At 51.9% G+C, this 26,036-nt stretch overlaps 8 protein-coding genes across 11 annotated transcripts; 5 read left to right on the top strand and 3 right to left on the bottom strand.

The window, feature by feature from the left end:
• Nucleotides 1-4,038: 4,038 nt before the first annotated feature.
• On the bottom strand, nucleotides 4,039-4,635 carry J3458_021122 (uncharacterized protein). Its single transcript, XM_066122407.1, has one exon. It carries the CDS (start codon nucleotides 4,496-4,498, stop codon nucleotides 4,199-4,201), a length of 300 nt encoding a protein of 99 aa, XP_065972661.1. The 5' UTR covers nucleotides 4,499-4,635; the 3' UTR covers nucleotides 4,039-4,198.
• Nucleotides 4,636-4,832: 197 nt separating this feature from the next.
• J3458_021123 (uncharacterized protein) lies at nucleotides 4,833-7,119 on the top strand. The gene is made up of 3 exons (XM_007817347.2): nucleotides 4,833-5,646; nucleotides 5,853-6,345; nucleotides 6,406-7,119. The coding sequence occupies exons 1-3, from the start codon at nucleotides 5,409-5,411 to the stop codon at nucleotides 6,653-6,655; spliced, it is 981 nt and encodes a 326-aa protein (XP_007815538.1). The 5' UTR covers nucleotides 4,833-5,408; the 3' UTR covers nucleotides 6,656-7,119.
• An 881-nt stretch (nucleotides 7,120-8,000) lies between these two features.
• Nucleotides 8,001-10,054, bottom strand: J3458_021124 (uncharacterized protein). Its single transcript, XM_007817346.2, has one exon. The coding sequence runs from the start codon at nucleotides 9,933-9,935 to the stop codon at nucleotides 8,643-8,645; it is 1,293 nt and encodes a 430-aa protein (XP_007815537.1). The 5' UTR covers nucleotides 9,936-10,054; the 3' UTR covers nucleotides 8,001-8,642.
• Nucleotides 10,055-14,440: 4,386 nt separating this feature from the next.
• J3458_021125 (uncharacterized protein) lies at nucleotides 14,441-14,920 on the top strand (the record flags this gene model as incomplete). Its single annotated transcript, XM_066122408.1, has 2 exons — nucleotides 14,441-14,638; nucleotides 14,723-14,920. 2 exons carry the CDS (start codon nucleotides 14,441-14,443, stop codon nucleotides 14,918-14,920), a joined length of 396 nt encoding a protein of 131 aa, XP_065972662.1.
• Nucleotides 14,921-15,930: 1,010 nt separating this feature from the next.
• J3458_021126 (uncharacterized protein) lies at nucleotides 15,931-16,290 on the top strand (the record flags this gene model as incomplete). Its single annotated transcript, XM_066122409.1, has 1 exon — nucleotides 15,931-16,290. One exon carries the CDS (start codon nucleotides 15,931-15,933, stop codon nucleotides 16,288-16,290), a length of 360 nt encoding a protein of 119 aa, XP_065972663.1.
• A 212-nt stretch (nucleotides 16,291-16,502) lies between these two features.
• Nucleotides 16,503-20,790, bottom strand: J3458_021128 (uncharacterized protein). 2 transcript variants are annotated; one of them, XM_066122412.1, is made up of 7 exons: nucleotides 19,963-20,790; nucleotides 19,798-19,880; nucleotides 19,349-19,734; nucleotides 18,874-19,260; nucleotides 18,698-18,808; nucleotides 18,423-18,625; nucleotides 16,503-18,356 (listed from the first exon to the last, which is right to left on the bottom strand). In XM_066122412.1, the coding sequence occupies exons 1-7, from the start codon at nucleotides 20,083-20,085 to the stop codon at nucleotides 17,691-17,693; spliced, it is 1,959 nt and encodes a 652-aa protein (XP_065972665.1). In that variant the 5' UTR covers nucleotides 20,086-20,790; the 3' UTR covers nucleotides 16,503-17,690. The 2 variants fall into 2 exon arrangements, with proteins under 2 accessions (XP_065972665.1, XP_065972664.1); XM_066122411.1 differs by lacking the exon at nucleotides 19,963-20,790 and having other exon boundaries at nucleotides 19,349-19,908.
• Nucleotides 16,837-17,031, top strand: J3458_021127 (uncharacterized protein; the record flags this gene model as incomplete). Its single annotated transcript, XM_066122410.1, has 1 exon — nucleotides 16,837-17,031. One exon carries the CDS (start codon nucleotides 16,837-16,839, stop codon nucleotides 17,029-17,031), a length of 195 nt encoding a protein of 64 aa, XP_065972666.1.
• A 465-nt stretch (nucleotides 20,791-21,255) lies between the features above and the next one.
• J3458_021130 (uncharacterized protein) lies at nucleotides 21,256-24,469 on the top strand. 3 transcript variants are annotated; one of them, XM_066122414.1, is made up of 8 exons: nucleotides 21,256-22,116; nucleotides 22,174-22,299; nucleotides 22,354-22,462; nucleotides 22,517-22,721; nucleotides 22,777-22,928; nucleotides 22,985-23,203; nucleotides 23,266-23,719; nucleotides 23,771-24,469. In XM_066122414.1, the coding sequence occupies exons 1-8, from the start codon at nucleotides 21,723-21,725 to the stop codon at nucleotides 24,080-24,082; spliced, it is 1,971 nt and encodes a 656-aa protein (XP_065972668.1). In that variant the 5' UTR covers nucleotides 21,256-21,722; the 3' UTR covers nucleotides 24,083-24,469. The 3 variants fall into 3 exon arrangements, with proteins under 3 accessions (XP_065972668.1, XP_065972669.1, XP_065972667.1); XM_066122415.1 differs by having other exon boundaries at nucleotides 23,266-24,469; XM_066122413.1 differs by having other exon boundaries at nucleotides 21,580-22,116; nucleotides 22,354-22,721.
• Nucleotides 24,470-26,036: the final 1,567 nt, after the last annotated feature.

Below are 26,036 nucleotides of genomic sequence, written 5' to 3' on the forward strand. Positions count from 1 at the left end.
ATCCAAACCGAGTTTAACGAAGTTACAAACAAACAAAAAAATGGCTCGAGTGTGGAGTAGGGGAGTGTGTATGATTGGGGGGTGGGGATGGGACAGGGCGTGTGCTCACCGGAGCCCCCACTTGGGTGTGTGTGCTTTTACATGTCCACTGCAGCAGGGCTTGTAATTGCACATGCCGTGATTTCAGTCAAACTCGGGGCCGTTGGGCAAGGCAAGGTGCTGCCTCAAGGCCTCTGGCCGCCTCAGTGAGCGTTTGCCTACACAGTACTGAGCTGAGCCGCCTCATGTGCTCAAAGCCCCGTGTTTCCATTTCGGCTTCTAAATATGTTCTGGGCTAGTTGGCCTGGCAAACCAACTCCTCGTACTCCGTACTTGGCCATATTCTCAGTGTTCTGCTATGCATGCATTTACTCCGTACCATACGTTGCAATGCAATACAACAATATACTAGTAATCCAATGTATGTGCAAAAACAGTGTCATGCTGTGATGAGCACGGGCCTCGGAAACGCGAAACCCTGGGATTCCAAGACCAGGCCGTCGTACGGAGTAGGTTTCAAGCATAATTTCTTTGTTAAATGCAGATCTGTCAGTGACAATGTTGGCGCCTTGGAAATTACTCTGCTGCGAGGTGCCGGAAACTGCTGTTTACACGACAATGGTAATCAGGCGGTACTGCGATATGTCAGGTGCAACATCATGCCACGTGGATGGAGGAAAGTCGGATTACCGTTGTCCTTTTGCCTCACATCAAGTTCCCAACCAACCAAACGACCTGGTACAATTCCACTCACTACTCGCGACCAACACGAGTTTTGACGTGCTGCGATGTTCGCTGCGTTGCTGGGGCCACGAATTCGTCAATTAACAGCGTGTTGGGGTGAGCAGGAATTGACGAATGAACTGAGTGCAGGGGCAGAGAGTCATCCAACTGCAGCCTTTTTGTGCCTCGCATCTTGACCACGGGCTGTCAATGAATGGATTTCAATTTGCGACCTGAAGCATCAGGGCTAGCAAGTCAATGCCCCCAAGGGACCATTGACCAGCGCGATAGGTTTGTTTTTATTAGCATGACGCAAAATGGGGGGAAGCATACCAGAGTACAATAGAGTTTGCCGCTTGGTTTGCTTAAGCTCGCATCACGTCCATAAACCAACCCGCACGCCATCGGTTAGCCGATGATGGGTTGTTTCGCCTTGTCATTGTGTACAATACATCCGTCATTGATGGAATAATAGAGTTCGGGCCGTTCAAGTCACCAGGATGAACAACCTTTTCTTTGATGCGCCGCCAATATACCCCATTGCACACAACGCGGCCAGTCTGATTTCTTTCACCACATGGTAATTTGTCGTCTCAAGCTCTGGAAATCCCCACCTGTCGATCCGATCCGGCGAACGCAGGTTCCAGGGATATGAGAGAATTTCGCTAGTACTAGCAACCCGTCAGCCAAGCCGCCTCCATTCACTTCTGCTTTATTTTGATCTTGCATACACCTGCAAGGTTGCGAGTTGGTTCACGGAATGCTGTACCGGCGCCGAGAGCTGAAGTCACTTCCAAGATTTCGGTTGCGCCGGGCGGTTCAAGCTGTGAGAATGGCGCCGGCGCTTCCAATAAGTGGCCCCAAAGTGGCACTCTCATCAACACCACACTCCTGATAGGCCCCACCTGGCTATCCGCAAGCATTTTTTGCTTCTCGACGAGTGATCGGCCCCCTGCCTGGCGCTCAGTTGCCGAGTTCTAATGGCTCACTCGCTCGGATCCTCAAACGCCAGCCAGCCCTGGGGACGGGCCAGTGTGGTGCTCACATTGGCTGGCAAGTTGCGGCTACTCGTAGTAGGTGTACTGCTGTGGCCGTAGTGGCGGTTGAAACGGGGGTATTGGCGCTGCCCTGGCGTCGCCATAAAGCTTCTCCTTTTCTATCCGCCTGGTGGCGTGTCCGCTCGCGTTTCAGCGCCAAGCCTCTGCTCTGGAGCAGGACAGTCTCAAGTACGGAGTAACTATTATGTCTGGTACTACTAATTTCGCGTTGAAGAAGAGCTCCCATTCACCACACACCTGTCCCGCAAATACGACTTGCTGTGTATTGAGCCCTGCTAGTTTGAGATCACCAAGGCCTGTCCACACCACTTAATCGGCCTATCAACGCAATTCTTTGAGCGTGGAAATCGCTAGCGGAAGCTGTTTCGGTATCGTGCCATGTGGGCATTGTAGGCGCTTGCCGCTCAGCACACCAGTACTCGTTTAGTGCGTTCCGGCAGACTACTAATTTGTTTTTTTTTGGTCCGTATGTGCTAAATTGGTCTTATCATCGCCGGCATGGCTCGAAATGGACATTAATTTGGGTCGATTACCTGCGGGCTTAGACATGCTTCTAGTGCCACGGCACACTGGCACACTTGCCGTCATCCACGTTGTTGCTGGATGCTGGACTTCCGCCGTGGCGTCTCTGATAGAGTCTCTTGTTCCTGGCTTTATTGTAGTAGCATTGAGAGCAATGTCTGATGTCTTACCGCCGCCACTGTCTTGCATGTATTCGTACTAGAGAATAATAAACTGCACAAGTCTTTAAGCTGGGTTGATTGCAAGGGGGGCAGCTGCCCACTGTAAATGAGATTGACCAAACTCAGTTTTTTTCTTCTTTGTCTTCGGGTGGATATGCATAACCGGCCAGGACGTCTCAGTGCTCATTCATGCCTCTTGAACCCAAGAACTACCCAGTCAGCTCTGCCGGGATGCAGACCCATTCCATGTGCTTGAGATTGACCTGTCCAAGTGGGAGCGGCGGATGCTGGATCCTGGTTTGAAATTCTTCGTGTTGAAGCCTCCGCCGCTGTCAAGTCGGTCATGTTCCCAAGCAAATTTTGCTGGAATACGGAGTACGCCACGGTCCTTTCCCCATACGTCAAACACATCCAGGCTGCCAGGCACACAAGGGCATTGGATGCCTCGTCCAAACCAGGGGGACCTTTGACATGGAGGCTGTGCACATGTTCGCCAGCAGCGACCGTGTCGGCGTGTCGGCGTGTCGGCGTGTCAACGAGTCAAGGTGGTGTCTGGTGTGTTAATGTCAAGAGAGGCGACAAACAAAGCGTCTGGTTGCGCTGTGAGGGTACCAGCAGCCGCGGCATGCGTCGCAGCCCAAGCGCCACCTCGTGCGATACGATCCTGCCCCTCTTCTTTCCTCTTTAGCCTCGGTAGCCCTGCGCAAGCCCCCTGTTCGGGCCCCTCTGTGCCCCACCTGGATGTGCGGACTGGTATCTGATTGGCCTTTTGGCTTCACACTCAGGCGTCGGCAGCGTCGGGTAGATGGCACCCAGGGATGGTCTTGCCCTGTTGTGCTGCAGTTTTTTTCTGCTTTTTTGCGTGTTGTTGCATCCCGCACCCAGCCACCATTTTCCCCTATTGTACTCCGTATTGTATGCCTCCTTTGGAATCGGACGGTATGTGCTCAGGGATCTAAGCCCTGAAAATGGTGCAAACTGCGTTAGCAAAGGGATGCTCTGGGTCCTCTTCGAATGTGCACGCAGTCCCATGATGGCTGGGGGAATAATGTCTGGTGCACTGCGGATATGTACCGAGTAATTGCCGATACTCTGCCCAGGCACTTGCATCTATGGATGTACAGTGCCAGACTCTGGATTATACGGAGTACTGAGCCGGGACTTCAATGATTGCACCAATGACAATCAGTAGCTGACCTGGACTGATTGCCTATTCCGGTAAGGGTCTAAAGCAGCGCTGCAGGACAAGGTACCAGGGCGCGATGCGCTGTAGTTGGGCGATGAAGCCGACCCACCACCATCGACACATTCTCTGGACGTTCAAGGCTCATCAGTTCATATGGAACGCCGACTCTTGGTTCAGGACAACAGGGCAGGGGGTTAGTTCATTCGCCCCTTGATTTGGGCTGTGCTATGTTTGCATTGAGTACAAATATGTACAAATCACATCCACACAACGTGGGCAGTTCTTCAACAGGCTCCCTCCCGGGTTCATGGCTCCTGGACAGTGGGCGGACGGGGCAAATACGGAGTCGCTGGTATGAACGGGACAGATTGCTATTTGATGTCAAGGTATCAATGATTAGTAGTTACCACGGAGTGCCTCGCGGATATCCACTCAGCCGGGCCGGATCAGCAACTAAGCACCTGGGGCCCTCTTGGTCACTCGTTTGCCCTGGAGCCCCCCTGTGCGCGTCAATCCGCACAAGTCAAAGACTCTTGTAGCTGCGGATGCTTGACTGGCTGGACTGGCCGACCGCACCACTGGGTGGGCGACTGGGCCCGAGGGTCTGATGCTATTTTCTTCTTCTTTATTTTCATTTTCCCATCTGCTCGTCGCGTGCCGCCAAGACTCCCGAGTTTGCTGATCAAAACAAACGGTCGGAGTTTTGTGCATGTTCCGGTCTGACCCGTCTGCTGCTCCGCGGCGTGGGGAAGGAATACTCGCCAAGCATTGTAGTAGTCAAACGGCAAGTTGTCAATAGGATCAGTCATGGGTGAGGCGAGTCGCTGCGCTGTGTATCAGTTGATTGTGTCAATTCAATCTTTAATGTTGGGTACGCGCTTTGGTAATACTAGCAAGTTCAGGTCAACTCTGGTGAGCAAGCGGGCCACAGGAAGGCGCCGCATCCGCACATGGCTCTGTTAGCCCATTAGTAGTATGTCGCCGGGGCCAGTGGACCAGCATTCAACCCTCCAGTCCAGATGCATTTGATGTCTGGTGTCCAGATGTCCCCCGTCTCCGCGCCGGGAGGCCTAGTGCGCGCCCCCCAAAAGCCCCCCCAGTTGCCACCAAACCACAATGCACCGAATTTAGCTTTATTGTCTGTTCAGTTTGGTCTGGTGTGTCTGCATCTCCTGATCAATTGCTGGTTTGCTGGGCTACATGCAGGGGCCCCAGCCTGCCATTGCCCTGCCATTGCGCGTGCTGCTATTGCCCCAGCCTGCTGTCGCCCGCTGTAACTGCGCTGCCGCCCGTGCACACCACCCGCCCAAGTACCTGTAAGTGTCAGCGGCCCCAGGCGGCCAGCTGCTCCCGTCTTCTCACCACTCGATCCCGTTTGTTTCTTCATCCCGTCAATCATATCCGTCTTTTTTTTTTTTCCACGCTCACTTCGTTCGTCGCCGCCTTATACACGACTCTCCCGCGGCCTCCCTCGCTTGTCCTGTACTTCAGACCCTCGCTCCTCGTCGAATCCTAACGTCAGCGCGTGCCGCTCGCTACGCTCGCTGTCGTTGGCGCCGCTGTGAGCAACTCAAGTCCCTCCCAAACTCGACGATACCGAAATACTCGATATTCCACGGCCTCTCGAGCTTGTCCGTCCCCTTCTCTCCCCCGGCGACTCGCCTTCGCTGTCCTCTCGCTCTCCATCGTATTTTCTGCTTGTTATAATATTCGACAGTCATGCTTAGATGGCTTGTTAGTGCCCTCTTCCTGGCACTGCCGATTGGTACCACCATCGGTGTCTTGCTGGGCATGCAGGCGTATAATCATGCAAATGGCCAGCCGCCTCCATTCTCAGGCGGTGACGATGGCAATGGTCTGCCTGGAATAGGTACTCCCAAGGATAAAGATACTGTCGAGATGAAGTGTGACCAAGCCTTTGGTTTCGACCCCAAGTCCAAGGGTCAGAATTTCATCTGTGAGTCCCTCGATATACATGCACAATTTGCGCTACGTTTTCTTTGCTTTTCTTTCTTTTCTTTCTGTCTCTCTTCTTTCGCCTCATCCCCCCCCGGCCCCCCCTTCTCTCTCTCTCTCTCTCTTTTTGCGCTGTCTACCCAACATCAAACCAAAATGCCAATCAATCATTTGACCTTGACTGCTGACAATCTCCTCTCCCACAAGTGAATCCTAATCCTTGGGGTTGGAAACCGGGCGAGAAAGGCGCCCTTTGCATGCTGGTCAACTTCAACGGAAATCGAACATACGCCACAGATTTCTCAGCGCCTGTCTTCAATGCCACCTGGCAGTATCCCCGAGTTATCGGCGGAAACAACGTGCATGCCTTCCCCAACGCAAAGGTCGACAGCAAAAGCTTCCCTGTCCAGGTCGGGTCCGTCTCCAAGTTTGAGTTTGATGTTGAATGGTCCTTGTCGCTCAAGAACGACACACGTGAAGAGGTTACCGATGCTGATGTGAAAGCAAACGAGATTAATGCCAACGTGGCCATTGATATGTTCCTGGACAAGGACAGCACAAAAGCCGAAGACAGTGAGAAGGCAAGCTTTGAAGTGATGGTGTGGTTCGCCGATTTCGGTACCGATGCTTGGCCTCTTGGCAAGACCAATACCCCTGACAAAGGCTTGGTCAAAACCTTGACCCTCGAGGGCGTGGACTTGTAAGTTGACCTCGGTTCCTTCTTGTGTTGACAAGAATTGTCCCAGCTGACTGTTTGCAGTGAGTTGTATGCTGGGTCCAATTCGAAGGACCAGATGGTCCTGTCTTGGGTAGCAACTAAGCCTACCACCACCTTTAAAGGAGACTTGAAGCCGCTCATGGACACCATCTTTGCCATGAACAATGCCCAATACCCGCAAAAGACCGACTACCTCGGATATCTTGCCTTTGGACAAGAAGCCTACAGCTCGACCGCCAACGTCACCTTCTCGGTGCCTAGTCTCGCAGTGGATATCGAGACGTCTAAATAAATCTCGGATGTGAACACCATATGAAGCGAAACAATATGTGCAGACATTTTCATATCGGCAGGCTGAGATGTGCTGGGAATGGCGGGTGGTGAACAACTTGACGACGTGGCTTATATTACTGCAATGCTGTTAGTTGGCCCCCCTGCGACGGCATTGTCGGGTTTGCCTATACGTATATTTCTGGGTCGAATGACCAACAATATGAGGTGCGGCTATCATGAAGCGATACACGGAGTGCTGTTCGATCGGCGTTTATTTGGAGATCTGGGCAGTGTCTTGCATGACACATTTTTTTTTTCCATGTTGATATATCTTGTCATTATGCATAGGTAATACGGGATGACGTTGTATATTACCGTACGCGTTTGCTGTATGCGGAGCAGTTTTTCTGGGACTTGGGCAGGTTCTATGTATATTGTACAGCATGATGATTCATAGACAAAATTCGACCATGTGTCTTTAGATGAAAACGTTACTCTTTGGGTGTGGTGGCATTGCGTCGAGGCGATAGTCGGGCCATGGTTGCCGGTGGGCAAAGAGCACGTCATTCGAGACGACTTCTGTGGCATTGTTTACTTTCCGGGTTTCTTATCGTGGAGCGCTCAAAGCTACTTAATACCGCCTTGATCCATGTTGGTCCTGACACTATGTCGAATCTTTGCAAATTCCGATTTATTCTTGCGAATGACGTGGTACACGCCAGCGTCGCTTTTCCAAGTTTTCCACCTGGGTGTGTTGCATCCTTCTTGTCCGTCCAACAACCCCTTTACGGAAAACAAGATGCCCAAATCACGGTTGACCACCTGATGACCGTTGAAGTACCCCAAGCGCACTGCCAAACAAGCCTCGATCGTGTTCAGAAGCCTGGTTTCCTGACAACTGTCCCAGGCACCTTCCCAGGAGAGCGAGAGTCCGATGCAAGCCAGTGTGTTCAGGCCGAATTTGCCGAAGACGGTGCTTGCCATACAGATAAATACCTGATTTGGCGGCCGCCCTGGAACCACGGTACTTGTTTGTGTCATTGGCTTTGTGCGCCAACGTGATATCAGATGTAGCAGCCGTGAGGCATGGGCCAAGAATTTGGCAACAGCTGCAACATGAGACGAAAGCAGTAGGACTACGAATGGGTCATTTGACGAGCTGGTATCTTTGGTGGTCTCCAAGGACGCGAACTGTAGTCTGGTTGATGTGGTATCACCCGGATGGCTGCGTGCTGAAGGACGTGACGGTGCGCAGGAAAGGCACTGGGTTGCTGTGAGTCTGTGACTGAGCCTGGAATTTTTTTTTTTTTTTTTTTTTTTTTTTTTTTTTTTTTTTTTTTTTTTTTTTTTTTTTTTTTTTTTTTGGCGCCGTCTTCAGATCTTTGCTGTTCATTTGCTTCAAGCAGCCGAAGCGCCAATTTGTTTTTCACAGGGTACTGCTCAATGTTCCTGACGACCGCGATATTTACAACTACTACACGGGCCATATTCGAGGGGTACAATTGGCTCCTGAGTTAACTTGGAATCAAGGTGGGGAAAAGTTTCCAATTTGCCAACTTTTTCTTTTAATATTAGTTGTCTCCCTACGATGCTGGCCATTGACACCACTCGTATCAACTTGCACAGTGTTTCCTCACTTTTACGTCACTTGTAGACGGGAGACAATCTTCAAATGCGGTGTGACTTGACCAGGTTACTTTTGCCATGGGAAGACGCTCGAATTCTTGCCGCCAGACAATGCCATTCAAGAGAACTGGAGGGGGATCGCCGGGGTCGTGGGCCACATGAAACACGACAATTGTTGACATTACGTGGTTGTCCGGGAAACTTGATAGACACAAGAGCTAGTCGAGGTTATCATGTCGCCGCAATGCAACTGCGGGTGCTGGGAAGTGGTAATCAGTGGGCGGGTGTCGTTTAGCACCGAAAACAGTCATCTTTATATTTACCATATTTCCATGTTTTCTTCCACTTATTCAACCCGTCACACACAAGTCGGCTATTGTTCAAGTAAACCCAGAACAAACATCTTGGTATACATTCTTCTCTAGCCCGGCAGCATCGGTGGGAACGTAGTTGAGGTACGTGGCATAGGAATACGTCCATCTGGGGTCGTTCAGCTCCGTCTTCCAGGTCCAGTAGATCCAGCCATCCATGCCCGGCTTCTCGTAGAGCTGCTGCTGGGCAGTGAAGAACTTTTTGAAGAAGTCGGCATTCTTCCAGTCGACGTTGGACGTCATGCTCCATTCTCCCGTGAACTCAAACGCCTGCCCATCCACGACGCGCGAGTCTGTGCATGCGCTGTGCATGAGCCGGTACTGATCGCCGTTGTTGTTGCCCAAGGCGAAGCCAATGTAGTTGTGGTCGTCAAACGCCGTCATGGCATCGTTTGCTACCGCGGCGGCGGTGCGCGCGTCGCCAGAGTCCCATTTGCTCGACATGAACTGGACGTGTAGCTTCTTGCCGTCTGCAATGTTGAGGGCCGTCTCTGCATCGCGAACGGCCTTGAGCGCGGCCGGGTAATACTTTTGCACCAGGCCGGGATCCTCTCCGGGAGCAGGGTACCGGCCGCCTGCGTCGTGCCGTGACACGGGCTCGTTGAGGACCTCAATCATGCCCACGCTCGAGTATGCTGGGTTGGTGTGGATGCGGTTCGTCATCCACGAGAGCCATTTCTCGGCGCGGCCAAAGTTGTAGTCGTTGAAGAAGCCGGCCGGCTTGTTGTTCTGGCCGGTGAAGACGTCTTCTTGCTGGCCGCCCGGTGCGCCATGAAGATCGATGATGACGTAGATGCCCAGGTCGGCGGCCTTCTGAACCACGGCATCGAGGTATGGGAGCATGCGGTTGCCGTCTGCAAAGGGCTCGCTGGCCTTGTCGACTATATCCGTGTACGACCAGTACCCGATGGGGATGCGGATGGTATTCAAGCCGACGTCGTGGACTGACTGTACAGTATCGGGGTTGATCCAATCCCGCCAGTGGTTTTCGAATTTCTGGTTGCCAGCACCACGGTTTCCGCCTTTGTAGTGATCATTCATGCAGTCGAATTCAGAGGCAGAGTCTCCGCAGCCCAAGACGTTCCTCCATTCGTTCTGCATCATCCAGGGTTCGCAGATGAGCCAGCCACCAAAGTTGACGCCGCGGATTTTCGTTACGCCATTTGGTAACGAGGGCTTGAAGCGTTTACCAAGCTTCTCAAACCGAGCAGTCTGGTTGAAGGCTTGCAAGCCACGGTCTTGAGGGAGCCACGCAGAGACAGCGCTCGCTAGGAATATCGGTCCAAGAATAGAGAGATGCATCGTGACTGTGACGGCAAGTGTTGTCTAGTTGGTGGAAAACCCTCTCACTTGAGTAGGCCGGTGAATGCCGCCTCTTTTATAATTAGGCTCTCTATGAATAGGGGCCATCGAATTCTTGGCATTGACTACCACTGGGCTAGTGTCATCTTGATTGTATGGCATGTCAGTAAGGTCGTAATCCTCGTATGCCTCAGCCCAATCAGCCCAATCAGCCCGTTTTGACCTTTCGGCCCGTATGTATGTTTTGCAAACTACTCCGTAGGCGAACGTCGGCCGAAGAGACACCAATCCTCCGGGCCGTGTTGTCATGCACCTATAGTCGCCACCAGATGCCGTGCAGCAACTCGGGGAGATACTTGATGCAGCTTACGTGCTCAGGACTATCCTTATCCTTTCACGCCTTCAGGCCCGGTAAGCGTCGTATTCGAGGCAGTGCCGTGCGAGATCGACCCCCCACAAGAGAGTTGATCCTGCCTCTCTGGGGTTAGAGCTGGGCAACTTTGGTGTAGTGCATGTGTTGCCGACATTATTGTACATGAAATGACTGAGCTTTCTTGCCGAAAGATCCGACTAGGAAACGCGAATGGAAATAAGCAAAGAAGCAGCGACCTGGAGAAGAATTATCCCCCAACCAAAACTGTCAGTGAGAGACCCAGTCAGCCCAGTGTATTACGCCACGTAATTATATAGAGATGACTACGTCATGCCGAGGCTGTGGGAATAAGACACTGCGCCTCAAAATGTACGTGTCATTGTGTTAATCAGGACTCGGATGTAAGGAGTGCATATGTGGCCATGGATGGGCAATTCAGCTTGCGTTTTCCGCAATTACTCCGCCTGGGACGAAACCACGGACAGGATGAAATCGGGATTTGGCCGTGTTTTCGAAGTCATGGGTCCTTTTCAAGACAATGTGTCAAGTCGGGTAATAACCAGACAATGCATCTGAATGACTGCATTACTTCAAAGGATTGAGCAGTAGGCATGTGGCATGTCTACGGAGTACACTGTCTGTTCTCTCCACCCCTTTACACCGCGTTGGATATGCGTGTGAATAACACGCAAGGATTTGGGTAAGGGGAATACCCATATATAAGTATAAAGCAAATATTTATTTGTCATATAAAGAGTGCCACAATTATGTGGACTATATCACTTAGTCGCCTTACTTCAAGAAGTGTCCGTTGATCTTGGAGATGATGCTCTCGGGTTAATAATATCTCTGGGCATGGTAAGAAATTAGCCCCAAACTCCACTACTCCCCGGCAAAGTTTCCTCCCTAGCTGGATGATAGAAGAATCTGTAACGATACAAAGCCTCGTTACGCTACAAAAGAGAAAATTATAAGCGCACCCTGTTAAAAGGGGCGACCGGCTCTACACAACGCTGTGCGCATCATCTAATTTCCGCTCATTGTATCACCTGGTATTGACTCAATACAGCTAGATCGCTGTTACCCGGACTCGCCGCGGCCTCCGCGTTTTCCACGCATTTGGCTTTTGAACGTCACCATCTTGGTTCTGAATGCCTCGTCACTGGGGCAGATAGGGCTCTGCGCTCAACATGGCACCCAACCGCGTGATTCCGCGGGCGGTAAGAGTGTCCTTGCCGGATTTGCCACCAAGATGCTGAAACGTTCGAATACAGTGTAGTTATGCATTGCCGCATTCCCAAGGTTCGTTGGCGCTAGATGGCCAGTTCGCCGAGGTCCGCTGTTGACAGTCGCTGCGGGATATGCTGATGTGATGGGAAAAGTCCCTGTTCCAATTGTGTAACCTCCAACATCGCTTGTTCCCCCACTGGGCCTGAAAGTGCTGCGAGGGAGACCGGAGCACCAGGTCTACTCCATGACCCGTAAGTGATTCATCAACCACCCCCGACAACTTTGGGCAGAAACGAGTGCTTAGGAGTATGAAAGACCTCAGATTACGCCGATCAATGATCGGCTAGACAGGCTTGAAAAGGCTGTTGGCTCCCTTGTCACCAGCAACCATGTTGGGGACCAAGAAAGGCGACACGAGGACCTATCTTGCTCCAGCCAAGCAGGAGGATTCTCACAGGCAGCATGGTAGGGAGCCGCTCTTCGAGGGACAGGCTGACATGGCAAGCCGCATGCCCTCGAAACCGATGAGCCTTCCCCGGTCGTCGATGAGGTGAGAGACTTGCGCGCTGTAATCAACTATCAGACGGCTACGGCTACACCAAAAGAGACGCCGTTAGATATGAAGCAGCTCCGGACCCCGCAACTTGTAGCCAGCCTTGTCATTAGACTTTTGCACATCTTGAAGAGTATGAACCGTGAACCTTGCTTGCTACTAGCATCCTTGCCTTTGCTCTGACATCTTCAGCGCCCAGAGACGCCCCGGTCGTAGTGGGCTCATCATTGAGACTCACCTCTCGGCTGAATGATGATTTGGAGTCATTGATGATCAGACTCTACTCAATCACAAGATTGGGTTTGTGTGAGCGAATAAAGAATTCTCTACTGCGAGTCTGGCAACCCGGAAGTCTTTGTAAACGCATAAGCGTGTTAAATATTGTGGCCTCGGGGTAGAACGGGACATCCACTACGACTAATTTACACGGGAACCCGGGGGGTTGCGTGCCGACCGTCTGTTAACCTAATAGTGGTGATTGTAACTGGACCGAGGGTACCCTGAGATGCAGTGTGTGCACTTGCTGCGAAAGGACGGCCCAAGTATAAGTTCTGCATCATGACACCACACTTGCAGTGTTCATCCCAAGATTCACAACACTTACAGAAAGAGGCCGAAGCATCATTACTCCCTTCCTGTCTGATACCAAGCTACCACATTGTTGCGGTTATAAGCATAAACATGTCTCACTCTTCGACGTTGCTCAAGGGTAAAGTCGGCCTTGTTGCCACCGCGGGTTCTCCGTATGGCATCGGGCGGTCTCTTGTGATGGCGTTGGCTAGTGCGGGACCCAAGGCCGTATATGCAACAGATCTCACGCTGGCAAATATACAACCGTTGGGAAAAGAGGTTCAGGGGAGTGGTTCGACCTGCTCCATACACGGCGCTGTGCTTGACATGACGTCTGAGGAACAGACAGTCCAGATGATCAAGCAGGCCTTGGCGGAATATGGGCGATTCGATTTCTTCTTCGCCTACGCCGGAGTCGGGCTCTGCAAGTATGAATCCAAGTCTTATTTGACACGGGGTGGCATCGTTAACTCGCTCGATAGAACACGGCCCATCATGACCCGACGTTTAGCGTCCTGCAGCGGTCTTTCTTCCTGGCGATCGGGTACGGTGGCCATGTCATGTGTACGGTATCGGCCGAGAAACGTACACCCGGGGGCACAATTGTCGGCACCAGCTCCATGACCGGTGTGACCGGAGCCGTGTCAGACATATCCTACTGTGAGCTACTGATGAAACCCGCGAACATGTGTCTTGTCAAAATCGTAGCAACCGCCAAGGCGGCAATCAGCAACATGGTAAAGTCGGCATCTGTTCAGCTGTCAGCCAGCAACACCAGAGTCAATGCAATTGCGCCTGGTTTTTGTTCGCACAAGCATCGCTAGCACGTCTTCTTGGGTCGCGGCCGGCCAAAATAAGCACGATGTAAGGACAGATAAGACTGCATTCGGCGGGTTCGATGCCATGACTGGGGCGTAAAAGAACCTTTCATCAAAGTACTACTACAACAGAGTACCTGAGCCAGTTGAGATGGCCAACATTGGAGGTTTTCTCGCATCAGAGCTGTCGGCGTCTATTAATGGCCAAAATATTGTGGCTGACAGCGGCAAGATAGTGGCGGGCCTGGGCGAGAATAATTATCGGCCCTGTTGAGCCGATGGCTCCTTTGATCTAAATGTTCGGCGGGTGTTCAGAGCTCCTCCTCGCCGATGGAACGCCCGGATCCGGGTTGAGGTTTCATGATAATGAGTGTACAGAGGAGGGATGTTCACTTTGACAGATGATCTCTTTGTTGGGCCGGATAGATAGCTGGGACTTCGGTACAGCCATTGAATCGTGTGTAGCGTTTCCAATAATTGCAGAGAGATGTATTGGACTCACTCGCTCAGTTATGTCATCATAAACAGTAACGGCCGCGGCGTATATGCGTAAATAAGTTTAAAGTAACATTCCTCGGCAAAGGCAGATACCTTTTGCTTGGACTTTGAGCTCAGCGCATGCTTGAATGCTACGGTGCTGAACATGCCGCAACACCGTGCTGCGTACGAGCATGCATTCATGGCCATGTCCCGCGGATGGCCGACCTATATCTCGCTACCCATGATGAATTCTGCTTTACAGAGCAGAGTCGCTTAAACCTGGTCTCCCGGATCACAAACATGGCAGTTACTGTTGGCGGAGGATCTCATGGAGTCTTTAAACCCATCATGGATAGTCAATATCAGGTGGACTGGGCCAGGATACCGGAGGCGAAGTCGAGATAACCCACTATACTTGACCTCAAGGGACCGCTTGTTAATTGGACCTTATTTTAAAGTGTCTGAACCGTCTTGGAACATAATGGTTCAACGAGCGAAAGTGCATGACACCAAGGACAGGGCAGTCAAGGACAGTGGTAAGCCCAAGACGGCACTCGCTATCGACGTTGGACATGATGTCCGTCACACCATACCGGTACAGTGGATTGATCAAGGATCCTGTATCAGGCAAGCAACTGAGCAACAGGTTGTGGCAGGAATGGCCAACTCTCATGACATGGTAAGTCGTTTAAAAGGCGTCAATAACTCTTTTCGCGCAAAGGCTAGTGTTTTCTAGTCAACGAAAAATATTTACCATGTAAAGAGCACTCCGTATTCTGGAATTACACTCCGGGAGCGTCGACAGAGAGAAGTGCCTGGATGTGCAAAGGTCCCGGAAACGGTGAGATCGGCGGGACGGCTCAATCTGGCAGGAGGATGTGCCCAGGTAATCTCCAACTTGGATGGGACCGAGCACAGCCAGATTCTAAACTTAGATGGCTGCCAAGAGGAAGGCGCGTAGAGTATTTGAAGCTTAATTGTAAACTTCGTCACCGCATGCTGGTACCCCGACTTGTCCAGGCCTTTAAGGCGACTTTGCTTGGCGAATTATTAGGGCCGACCGCCCCGGGACATGGTTTAACAACGTGTTTCGTGGCAAAAACTTCCTTTGCTTTGTCGTATCGGAGCCTTTGGCTACGTTTTTCGATGAGTCTGCATCACCCTGTGTGGTAGCTGTTCTCTCTACAGTGTCCAGGAGCCGGCTCGATCTTGGACTCTATTAGACCCTGCTTACGGAGACACTATTTAAAAGTTCTCAACATTCCCGTAACCGTTGTCTCTGATGGCTGCTCTTGCATATCATGCGAAAAATGCACAGCCGTGTTTGGCAAGTTTCCCATCTTGGCAGGTCGACGTCGAGTGCCCGGCCCGCATGGTTCAACTAAATCGCCGAGCATAACGAAAACTGCCAGTTGTCGTAACCGTATTTCTCTTTTGAAGGACTAGGTGAACTACCCTTGTTACCATCTAGCGCGCCGAGACTGCCAAGTGTGGCACCAACTCCAGATCTGTGACGAAAACCAGGCTCAAAGAGGCAAGTACATTGGCATTGACGTGACGTTTTATCACAACCTCATATTTCCCACCAGTCTTTTGGCTCGCCGTCTTCTCCATATTTGGACTTTTGCCGTAGCACCGGTGGGTAACTCCTTGACGTGGAGCGCTGTGCGAAGACGACTCCAGACCTGACTGGCATGACACATCGATGAGAGAAACAATAGTCAGGTGGGTTTCGAACCCAATGGATATTGTGGACAAAGTAACCTGCTCATGAGCTGCCCTTCCTAGTCAGCCTTTCCGCGATGCTGGTATTTGTTAATTTAGAATGAGGAGTTTGGAGAATCTATAAGAAGGCGCCGCCGGTATATGTGCGTGCCATTGATAGTCCTTTACCCGACTCCTTAGACGAGCTGTTTTGGACCTTTTGCCTAATTTGTGTCTATACTATTTCTTCAACTGGGAATTCTCACAATGCCTTCCAAGCTCGCTCTCATGGCCTTGTTGGCCGCTGTTCCGGCTCTCGCTGTCCCAGCTGGCTTGACACGTCCGACCGAGTTGCGCCTTATCAAGACATCAGAATCCGATCCCGGCCAATGGGTCACTGAGCAGGAGGAGTTGGATCGATTTATTTCCAAGAATATTGGGTTCATAGACATTACCGATATAAAGGACGAGGAGGTGCTTTCAGTCTTGTCGGCAGATTCGTCTAAACCTGTCAAACGCCAAGTCACCTACCCCAAAGGCGCGCTGCATCTGGATCAAGGCAACAAATTGCTAGCAGATGTTTCGACTGACGGACCCAAGAGCTGGCTCAAGACGTACTCTGAGTAAGAGATGCTGCCCAATCAATACATCGATGCGTATCGTCCGTCTTACACATCCAACAGTTTCCACACTCGGTATCACAGGTCCGACACGGGTATACAGGCTGCCAATTGGCTATTTGACCAAGTCAAGCAGCTCGCTTCCCCGAATCCAGCCATCACAGTGACGCGGTTTAACCACAGTGGCTTCAACCAACCTTCGGTTATTGCGCAGTTGCCTGGAAACAGCTCCAGCCTGGGTACGTTGACGCTCTCCATATATCGCACCGGCATTTCCGATTCTAATTGACTTGCTGCAGTTGTTGTCGGCGCACATCTGGACTCTATCGGGAGCACCCCGACGGGAAGGAGCCCTGGTGCTGACGACGATGGCTCCGGCACAGTGGTGATACTTGAGGCTTTGCGTGTTCTCGCCGCGTCTGGCATCAGGCCCAAAAACACCATCGAATTCCACTGGTATGCCGCCGAGGAAGTCGGCCTGTTGGGGTCTCAAGACGTCTGGGCCAGCTACAAGGCTGCTCAGAAGAGCGTCATCTCATACCTGAACCAGGACATGGCCGGCTACTCTACCAGCGGCACCCCGGCTGTTTTCCAAGACTACGTTGACACCGCCCTGACGCGATACATCACCGCCCTCATCCAGGACTACCTGAACATCGTTCCGGGTACCTCCAAATGTGGCTACGGGTGCTCAGATCATGCCAGCGCGCGTGCGAATGGCTTCCGTGAGTTTGTCTGTTCCCTGTAGAGAAACGTTGTGCTAAGCATTTGTAGCTGCTGCCTTTGTTGCCGAGGACACCTTTGAGAAGTCGAACCCGTACATTCATTCCGCAAATGACGTGGGTGCCTCTAAACTCAAGTCAAATGGAATTGCTGGCTAACAAGCACGCGACAGACTTACGACAAGATCATGTGGCCAACGATTCTCCTTCACTCAAAGCTGGTTGCGAGCTACCTCTTAGAGGCGTCATATATTTAGGGTCAACAATGGCCTGGGAGCTCATGTTGAAGAGTTGTATATATCCCACAGAATGAGACAGACGGTAAACACAAATTTAACCCGCTGCGCTGGGAGACTTGCTCATAACTCGACTTTTGAACAAGTGAAAAACATAAGCACTCTCCTGCAGGCCCGTCCGACATATACGCGGACGGTTCCATTACGCTATACTACTGCACCTGCGGCTGGTTACCGAAGAGGAACAATGATATAAGCTCTCGGGGTCAAGGGAGAGACCGGGAGTGGCGCCAGTAGAGCGCCATGGCGCCTCCCAGACTGCCAATGAGGCCATGGCAACACACCCGAAACAGGTAAATGGGCGCAAAAGCTCTGTCTGAAGTCTAGAGTCCGGGTTCGCTTTATCGTATGCGTTTAAAAGGTGAAAACAGCTGCTTGCTGTGCGACTGCTACGAGTGATATGAAACACTGTAAATGGTAAACTCTCCAAAGCTTGCCTCCCAATTCACAGCCGCCGACACGGTGCCGTTTGCGCGCCGTCTGCGCTTTTGGTCTGGTGCCAAGAATGAATTCGGCTTGTTGGACAGCCTCAGGCTATACTTGGAGCCCTTCGGGTTGTATGTAATCTTAAAGGCCTGTGCCTTGTTGACGTCGGACGTCAGCAGGCCGATGGGCCAGCCGGAAATGTACTTCTTGGACACCGCCGACTGGATGTAAAACTGGTCACCGGCGCCAGGTCCGCCCACCGTGTGGATGATCCATCTCTGGTCAGGGTTGCTGTGGTTCTCTGTCGCAAGCGAAAAGCTGACAACCGTTGCGTTGTAGCTGGCGAGGGCGAGACCAAACGTTTCAAAGGTGAGGTAGCGGCCCTCGGTCAGCTGGCCGCGCACTTGCTTGAAGCCGTCCTCGACCAGCTGTGCCATGTCTTGGTCGGCGTTCTGTTTCCCGTATGGAATCGGGGGCTTGTTGCTCTTGTGGTCTTGGAGGCACTTGGCCGCGCCAACCCACGGCCCGGTCAAGGAACCGAGACTCAGGTTTCCGCTCCAGTGCGAGCCGTCTTCGGGAAGAGAGGGAGGCGTGTCTACTGCCGTGATGGAGGGTTTAGAAAAGTCGGGCTTTGCGGTCTTGTCGTTAGCTTTCGAAAACACCTTCTCAACGTCTTCATCCGGCCGGATACTCACATTGTCAAAGTCAAACGCATTCATCAAGTTGGACATGTGGTCGCGGCGCCATTGCGTCAGCGCTTTGGTGCGCACCTCTTTGTAACCGTGTGCAGCGGCCCATTCCTCGACAAACTGGATGTCCGAAGTATGGTCCGCAAACTCGGTGAAGACGTTGCCGCCTCGCGTCCAGGGCGAGATGATGAACCGGGGCGTTCTCCAGCCTGGCCACAGGACATGCCGGGGTCAATACAATGCGCGACGGCAAATTTTGTGTAACCATTGGCGCGACTTACCTGGTCCTAGAGGTACGTCCCCAAATTGGTTGTACGGATCCTTGAGCCACTCTCCGGGAGTGCCCTGGGGGGCAACAACCGGAACAACATGGTCGGCCCAGCCTCCTTGTTCTGTATTTGGAGGTTGGTTAGCAAACGGGAGCAAGAGACTGGGGGTGCTAGAGTCTCCAACGTACCGTCGTAGCTTATGATGAGCACCGTCTCGTCGTACGCCGGACTGTTGGTGATGGCATCAACAACCTTCTTTTGCAACCAAGCCCCGTCCTTGGGCAAGTTGGGCGGGTGTTCACTTTGCTCCTGCGGGCCGACGATCCAACTCACTTGCGGCAGGGTGCCCTTGGCCGCCGCCTCGTAGAATGCATCGAGCCCCGGGTAGGAATTGCCCTTGTGACGGAGCGCCGAGCCGTTCTGGGCGGTTTGGTACTGCTCAAAGTATGCCAGCATGTTGTCCTCGAAATTGTCAAAGTCCTGCCACACCTGCCAGGAGATGCCGGCGTCTTCCAGATACTCGGGGAACGTTTTCCACACAAACGGGAAGCAATTGAGTCCTGGTGCCTCGCAGCCTGCACCCCAAGTCAGCCACAGGTGGACATGTCACTCACACTGCAGGTACGCGAGGTGGCAACGCATGCCTCAAGAAGGACGTCTTACCAGGAGTTGCGCTGTTGTCAATAATCATGCCGCCTTTGCCATCAGGGTTGGTCGGCGACCCAGGGATATTCACAGAGCCACTCATCCATGTAATTCGATTCGGGTCCGTCGCGGCCAGAATGCTCTGCGAGGCCATGTCCGCCACCGTCCAGCCCTCGGCGATATCAAAGTGCGTGGGAATGTCGGCTCGTTTGAAATACCCCAAGCTATACGGCCCGTCTGCCCGCGCCCAATTGTTGCCGAGCCCGCCGTTGTAGGCCGAGTGCATGGTTCCCCAGCCATTATCACCAGCGCCCATGCATTGCGTTGCGCTGAGCCACTCACCACCAAGGTGATTAATATGCCAGGGCTTCAAGATGTCGACTCCATTTTGGGGAGGAATTGGTCTGGCCAAAAAAGATCAGCTAGAGCCCGTTGTATGTGAGATTATGAGTTGCGGATGCACTTACTGCTCAAAGGTAGAGCGACCGTCTGGGTTTACTTGTACGTTCGGGTCGCCAAAGCCGCGAACGCCGGCCATTGTGCCAAAATACTACAAATAGGTTGCTGTTAGGACCGTCTGTCTTGTGACATTGGGAGGATCCCGAACGTGGCCCTGGGCTGGCCCGACTTACATGATCAAACGCGCGGTTTTCCTGCATAAAGAGCACAATGTGCTTGACATCTTTGAGCGAGCCGGCCTGGACGGCCGTAGCCGTAGCCAAGGCGGCGGCCGAGATGTAGAGTTTGCGGTGCATCTTGTATGCTCTGCCTCGTCGGTGCACTGCTTCGCGCTCGGCCGATCCAAGCTGGAAACCACTTTCAGTTCAAACAAACCGCACAAGAGATGTCTTCCGGGCTCACAGCGCGATTTAATACCGTCCAAAAACCACACTTCTTCGTCTATAGAATACAAGCCCTGACCTTGCTGCCGGTTTACCGACCCTCCACCAGGTCCGAAATCCCAGTTCCTTGCCTCACAATGCCGGAGCACTTGGACGAGTGTGGAGAACCCTGGTTGAATTGGTCGGGCACGTGGGTTAAGTCATGAGGAATGAATTGTCGAGTGTATCGGGCTGTGTGATGTGTCGAGGCCAATATTTCCATGCATTTGCATCAAGGATGTCCAGACGGATCTCACTAGTTCCGATTCGACGATTTAGGAAGGAAAAGAGGCTAACACATGGTTAAAGCCGGGAGGAAATATAGTCGTGCTTGGTCCAAGCCGTAGCCTTGCTCCGAGGAATGTCTCAATCCAGACAGAGTTCACGGCCTGGCCCGTTAAGCTTGGAGGCGAGTTATATGGGAAGCATCGGTCGCGGCAACGTTACAAAGTTGTTGTCCTTGTTTCCCCTTGGCCATGTATCTCTCTACTCTCTCCTCTTGCAACTCCTTTTAACATGAGCGCAGACCGCGGCCCGGGACACGGACACGGGACAAGGGACACGCAAGGGGGAAAAAAAAAAAACTCACACGCAGTGACCGCCCAGGCTGTGGGTCATGATGAGTAGTTGAGCATGGCAGTTGAGGCCTCGAGCTGCCCGTTCCAACCTAGTTAGTGTGCAAGCTTGGTTTAGGTTGGTGTTGCAGCATGTTGTGGAAATGAGCAAATGGGACACAAGACACACTTCTGTCTCCCTGCTGATCCATGTTGTCAAAGGGACCATGCTCGGTCCCAAGACACCCACGGAACCCCCGCCGCCCGCCCCAAGCACGAGGGTCGAGCCGATTTGCCGATTGGGCTATTTCCGGAGCCATCTGGGGGGCGATCGTGAAGCTCTTGGCGACCCTGGCGATTGTCTCGTGAGACGAATTGTACCGTATGGTATTGCCACGCAATATGTCATCGTTTCCATCCGCCTGATTGTTTCTATTATGAGCGCGCAGTCAAAGCTGGTTGTCAAGACTCAAAAGCCGGTCAACTGCGACCGTTGGCCGTTGGGCTGGCTTCCTGCGGTTTGAATGCGGCCTTTGCATCGCCCATTTTTTTTTTTTTTCCCTCCTTTTTCGCTCCCTCACTCCCAGCCAAGTTTTACTGAATTCAAGTGGTTCGTTCGCTTAGTCGCTGACGGGCATCCCTTCTCATCAGGGGATACCGCCCCTCGGTTTGGCTCGCTCGACATTAGTAGACCTAAGCAACCTCCCACTCATTCCGGGCAGCTCGAGAAGGAAACCCCGCCTTGTGGGGTGCTTGTCTTGTATTTTGCTGTGTGCGACCCAAACTAGGGGACACTGCCAAGAAGCTGATGTTTCTTGTTGTTTCCCCGAGGTGAAAGCAAGCAAACTGCTGGTCGGCATCCGGCAGGGCAGCCCAAGCTTGGAATCGCTGCTCTTCGGAATCAAGAGAATACCTCTTCTCCTTCCATGGAGCTGTACCTGTACGTTGCAGTCAAGCATGTATTCCCTTTTCGAGCATCAGAGGGCGCCGCCTCGCGAATCGCGCCGTCGCCCAGCGCGGCTGATATCAGCGGTGGCATTAGGAGGCTTGATTATCGCCGGCTTCTGCCTCTGCATGCTCTACTTACTCGACACTCAGTCATCGTTTGACTTGAACAATGTCTTGTTCGGCCCTGTGACGCCTTTGGCAACTGCCATCAATACGGGCGGCGGTTTGGCAAACCAAAATGATCGCCCGGCTCAAGTAAAGGATCAAGACATATTTAATACCACCGTCCTGCACCCAGAGCATCATGTATACCGTGCTCCGAGAACGGTTCACCTGAGTTGGAATATCACGCTAGAAAATCGCTCACCCGACGGGGTTTTGAAGCCCGTGTATTTAATTAACGGTATGTTGTTATGCGATCTATCGCTAGCCATGAAATGTGGCTAACCTTGCGGCCTAGGTCAGTTTCCTGGGCCCGTCATCGAGGCCAGGTCTGGAGACGAGTTGGTTATTGATGTGCACAATGGCGTGAACCAACTTGGCCATCCAGGCATTTCCATACATTGGCATGGGTTGTCGATGGAAGGTGTGTGTCCCGTCTCTGCACCGAGTAAAGGACACATTTTGACCCAATGAATAGGCAACAATGAAATGGATGGCGTGGTAGGTTTGACGCAGTGCGCTATTCAACCATCGCAAACTTTCACGTACCGATTTCGCATCCCGCATCATCAAGAGGGAACTTTTTGGTAGAGGGAACGCATGCGTCAATTCATCTCTTCATGGCTGACCCGGCTGTGCAGGTACCACGCTCATTCGGCTCTACAGCGTGCAGATGGCCTCTACGGGGGACTAATTGTCCACCGGCCAGTTCAAGACAGGAGTAAAGGGGATGAGGTCTTGTACGACTACCAGAAAGAGCAACTCTTACTAATTGGGGACTGGTATCACCGGACCGCAGAAGACGTTTTGGACTGGTTCATTGATCCGGACCATTATGGCATGGAGGTACGTCGCCCACGCATGGATGAAGCACAGTCTAAAGCTAACTATTTCATTCAAGCCTGCTCCCGACTCTCTTCTTTTGAACGGGAGAGGGCGCTTCAATTGTTCCATGGCTGTCAAGGCACGCCCAGTTGAGTGCCAAGACGTACAAAGGCCCATTCTTCGACTACTCAACGCCCAACGCATCCGACTTCGCGTCGTAAACACTGGGTATTTCACCATCCGTAGTCTGAGCTGAGTAGTATCAATGCTAACAACATGGGTAGAGTTTCAGCAGCATTCAGCATGGCTGTATCCAACGGTGTCATGGAGCTCATCACCGTAGACGGCGGATATCCCGTGGACAATAAAACGCCGGGCACTAAAGCCATTGGCTTGCTCTATCCGGGAGAACGCATTGATATAATTCTAGATCGTACATTGGAATATTCCCAATCTTCTGGGCATGCCATCTCGACGAATCTAACGGTTGAACTCGATAGGGAGTGAGTTTCCACTACAGGCAAACACCGATTATCCGCCCACTCGCAATTAACAACCAGTGTAGGAATATGCCATTGTGGAACTTTGCCCTGACCCGCACTCAGTCCTTCCAGATGCAATCAATCGGCGATATAAAGGACGCGGCCCTGAGACACGTTCTTCCACGGAAACCGTCAGTGGATGTTCTTAATGTAGCTGATGTGTCGGGCCAACCTGTCCAAGCACAGCTCGGAATTGGACAGCAACCAAATGAGCAGGCGGTTCTATATTCTACCATGAAGATCCGGGCTGCCAACCACAATCGCCCAGTGGGCTCGATAAACCATACATCGTGGATCACTCCAGATGCCAAAGCCCAACCCCTGTTGACGCTGGAACGTGAAGAGTGGGAGGCCACTGTTCCCCAGCCCACCAGAGTGCACAAGTTCGACGTCCCTTGGCTGAAAGAGTCTGGCGTAGACAAATGGGTTGACGTGGTGGTAAACAACTTTGATGATAAAGGGCATCCTTTCCACCTGGTGAGTACCTTTTCTCCGCACCTCGTCATTGGTTATCTAATCTTGGAATAGCACGGCTATGAGTTTTTTGTCGTGGCACGAGCTCAGGGGACTGGAATATACAAAGGCTATAACCCCTTCGATGCTCAAAGTGTGGCCGACGCAGCGCCCTTGAACACGCACAACCCGCTACGCAAAGATACCGTCTATGTTCCCTCCATGGGCTACGTTGTTATGCGTTTTCCGCTGCGCAATGATGGCCTGTGGCTTTTGCACTGCCACGTCTTATGGCACCAAGCAGTTGGAATGGGGACAGTGATTCAAGTTGGCCGAATCTCAGAATCCCTTAAACAGAAGTCTAGAAAAACGTGTTTACCAGTGTAGAAGTTGAGGGGGAAAGGATCACGATTTTTTTGTAAACTAGCATACATAGCGATGGCGTTCAGGTGGCATGTACCACATTGGCGCAGCAGCCTTGGCCGCAGCGAGACCATTGTTGTTGGTGAAAGCATTGCCCGGTAGGCCGTTGTTGGCCATGGCGGTCTGAGCCCTCAGCAAAAGGGCCGAGTTGAGAAGGCCGGTAATGGACTCCATTGTGGTTTGAGCGCCGTTGTTGGCCGTGTATTTCTATGAGCAGAATCTGAGGCAGGAGTGATTCGCAACATCATTATAGGAGTTACTGACATCTAAGCTTCTGCAACGCGAAATACTAATAACATAACTAGCGAGTCATGCTTTCACTGAGACCTTCATTTCTTCCGTGCTGGGGGCCATCCAATGCTACCTTGCCATTGCTGCACATACCGGCATCAGCTGATGCTTCCGTGATCAATAAACTGATCTATAGCTTGTATAACCCGTGTGCCTGGCACCAGGGATGACTATGAGTCCCTGAATTCGGGTCGGGTCGACAACCCGGCAGAAGTAAGCAGCCACTCAGCCGGTATTTTAGTCTTAAAAGCTCCCAGGCTGGGGGTTTAGGACGCATCGACGGGCGTAATACTTTGCCGGCCAGATTTCTATTCTTCCCCCAATCACATGCCAGCTTGCACCGTGGTAGAAGAAGGATGGAAACAGCCGTTGGGTGCTATCACAACATTGCAGTCAAGCAATGAGTACATATGTACCTCATGAGAAATAAAGAGAACACCCTGGACCGAAGAAATGTCACTGGCTGCTCTAGCCATGAAAATTGTTCATGCGAGTCATTGTATTGTAGACCTCTTTGTAATTGTGGTCTATTAATTATCCGGTTCCATGCTGCCCGTACAAAATTGTTCTAGCAACGGGTTTCATTAGCGGTCAACCGGGCTGTCAATGGCAAAGGGCAGTATCCGTAGATAAAATTGTCTTCTCCAAAGCATCACTATTTGTACACCTCTACTCCAGTGTCACGGACGGCATGGCCCCTTGTAATGTTTATTAAACCTATCTCTTATAAGCAGCTGGTAGCAGCCGTGGCAAATCGTGTTGCCGGAATGTGAAAAGGACGATAATCGGCGTGTAACCCATGTAAGTGAAGGCCTCTCCGTCGAAATAGACGGCAGCCAGAGCCCGTGTGCCAAGATCTCGCGTAAGATTGCTGCTAATCATGATACCAACAAAGCCCCAGACCAGGGCTGCATATGCCAAGCCAATGATAGATAGCTTCAGAATCTATGTTTCGGTAGTTTCCTGGTGGCAAGAACGTTGGCTAACGTGAGTTGTAAACGTTTAGATTATAGCTCCGTGTAGCCCCAGTGATGCATAATTTTCTGTAGCACGTTGTATCAAACAAGCACGAAAACAATACAACTTCCGCCAGTCGTAAAACGAAATATATTCTATTGCATCTTGAAAAAGGTGCATCAGCAAATCTTGGGTTCATAGCACAGGTATCATTAACTCAGGTCCAAAGATGCAGATAGCTGGACGATGCCTTTTATGAGCTAGAGGATAAACAAGCTGTCACACGGTTATACGAGGGCTACGATCACGGGACCTAGGGGCAGAAGACCCTCTTGACTTGTATTTATAGAGCTGTTTGGTCAACTCGGCCTTGAGGAAAGCCAAGGACCTTTGATACCAAAGACTGTTATTAGATGAATCGAGCTATTGACTCTAAGCCCTCTTTGAGCCTTTGTCAAAGCGGCCAATGTACAACTTGGACTTCATCACAGAGTCGAGCTCGCCCCAGAAAAACTCGGTGTTGCGAATATGCTCGATAAGGTCATTTGTTAGGGCCCACACAATCACGTGTGAGGCACCATTGTTACAGGGCCCACATAGTCACGTGTGAGGCACCATGTTGCTGTTGCTACGCTGGCACTCTTTAGCTGGCTCTTTTCCTTTGATACAT

The sequence above is a fragment of the Metarhizium acridum genome (genome assembly GCF_019434415.1).
Source record: "Metarhizium acridum strain ARSEF 324 chromosome Unknown scaffold_577, whole genome shotgun sequence".
Taxonomy (NCBI): domain Eukaryota; kingdom Fungi; phylum Ascomycota; class Sordariomycetes; order Hypocreales; family Clavicipitaceae; genus Metarhizium; species Metarhizium acridum.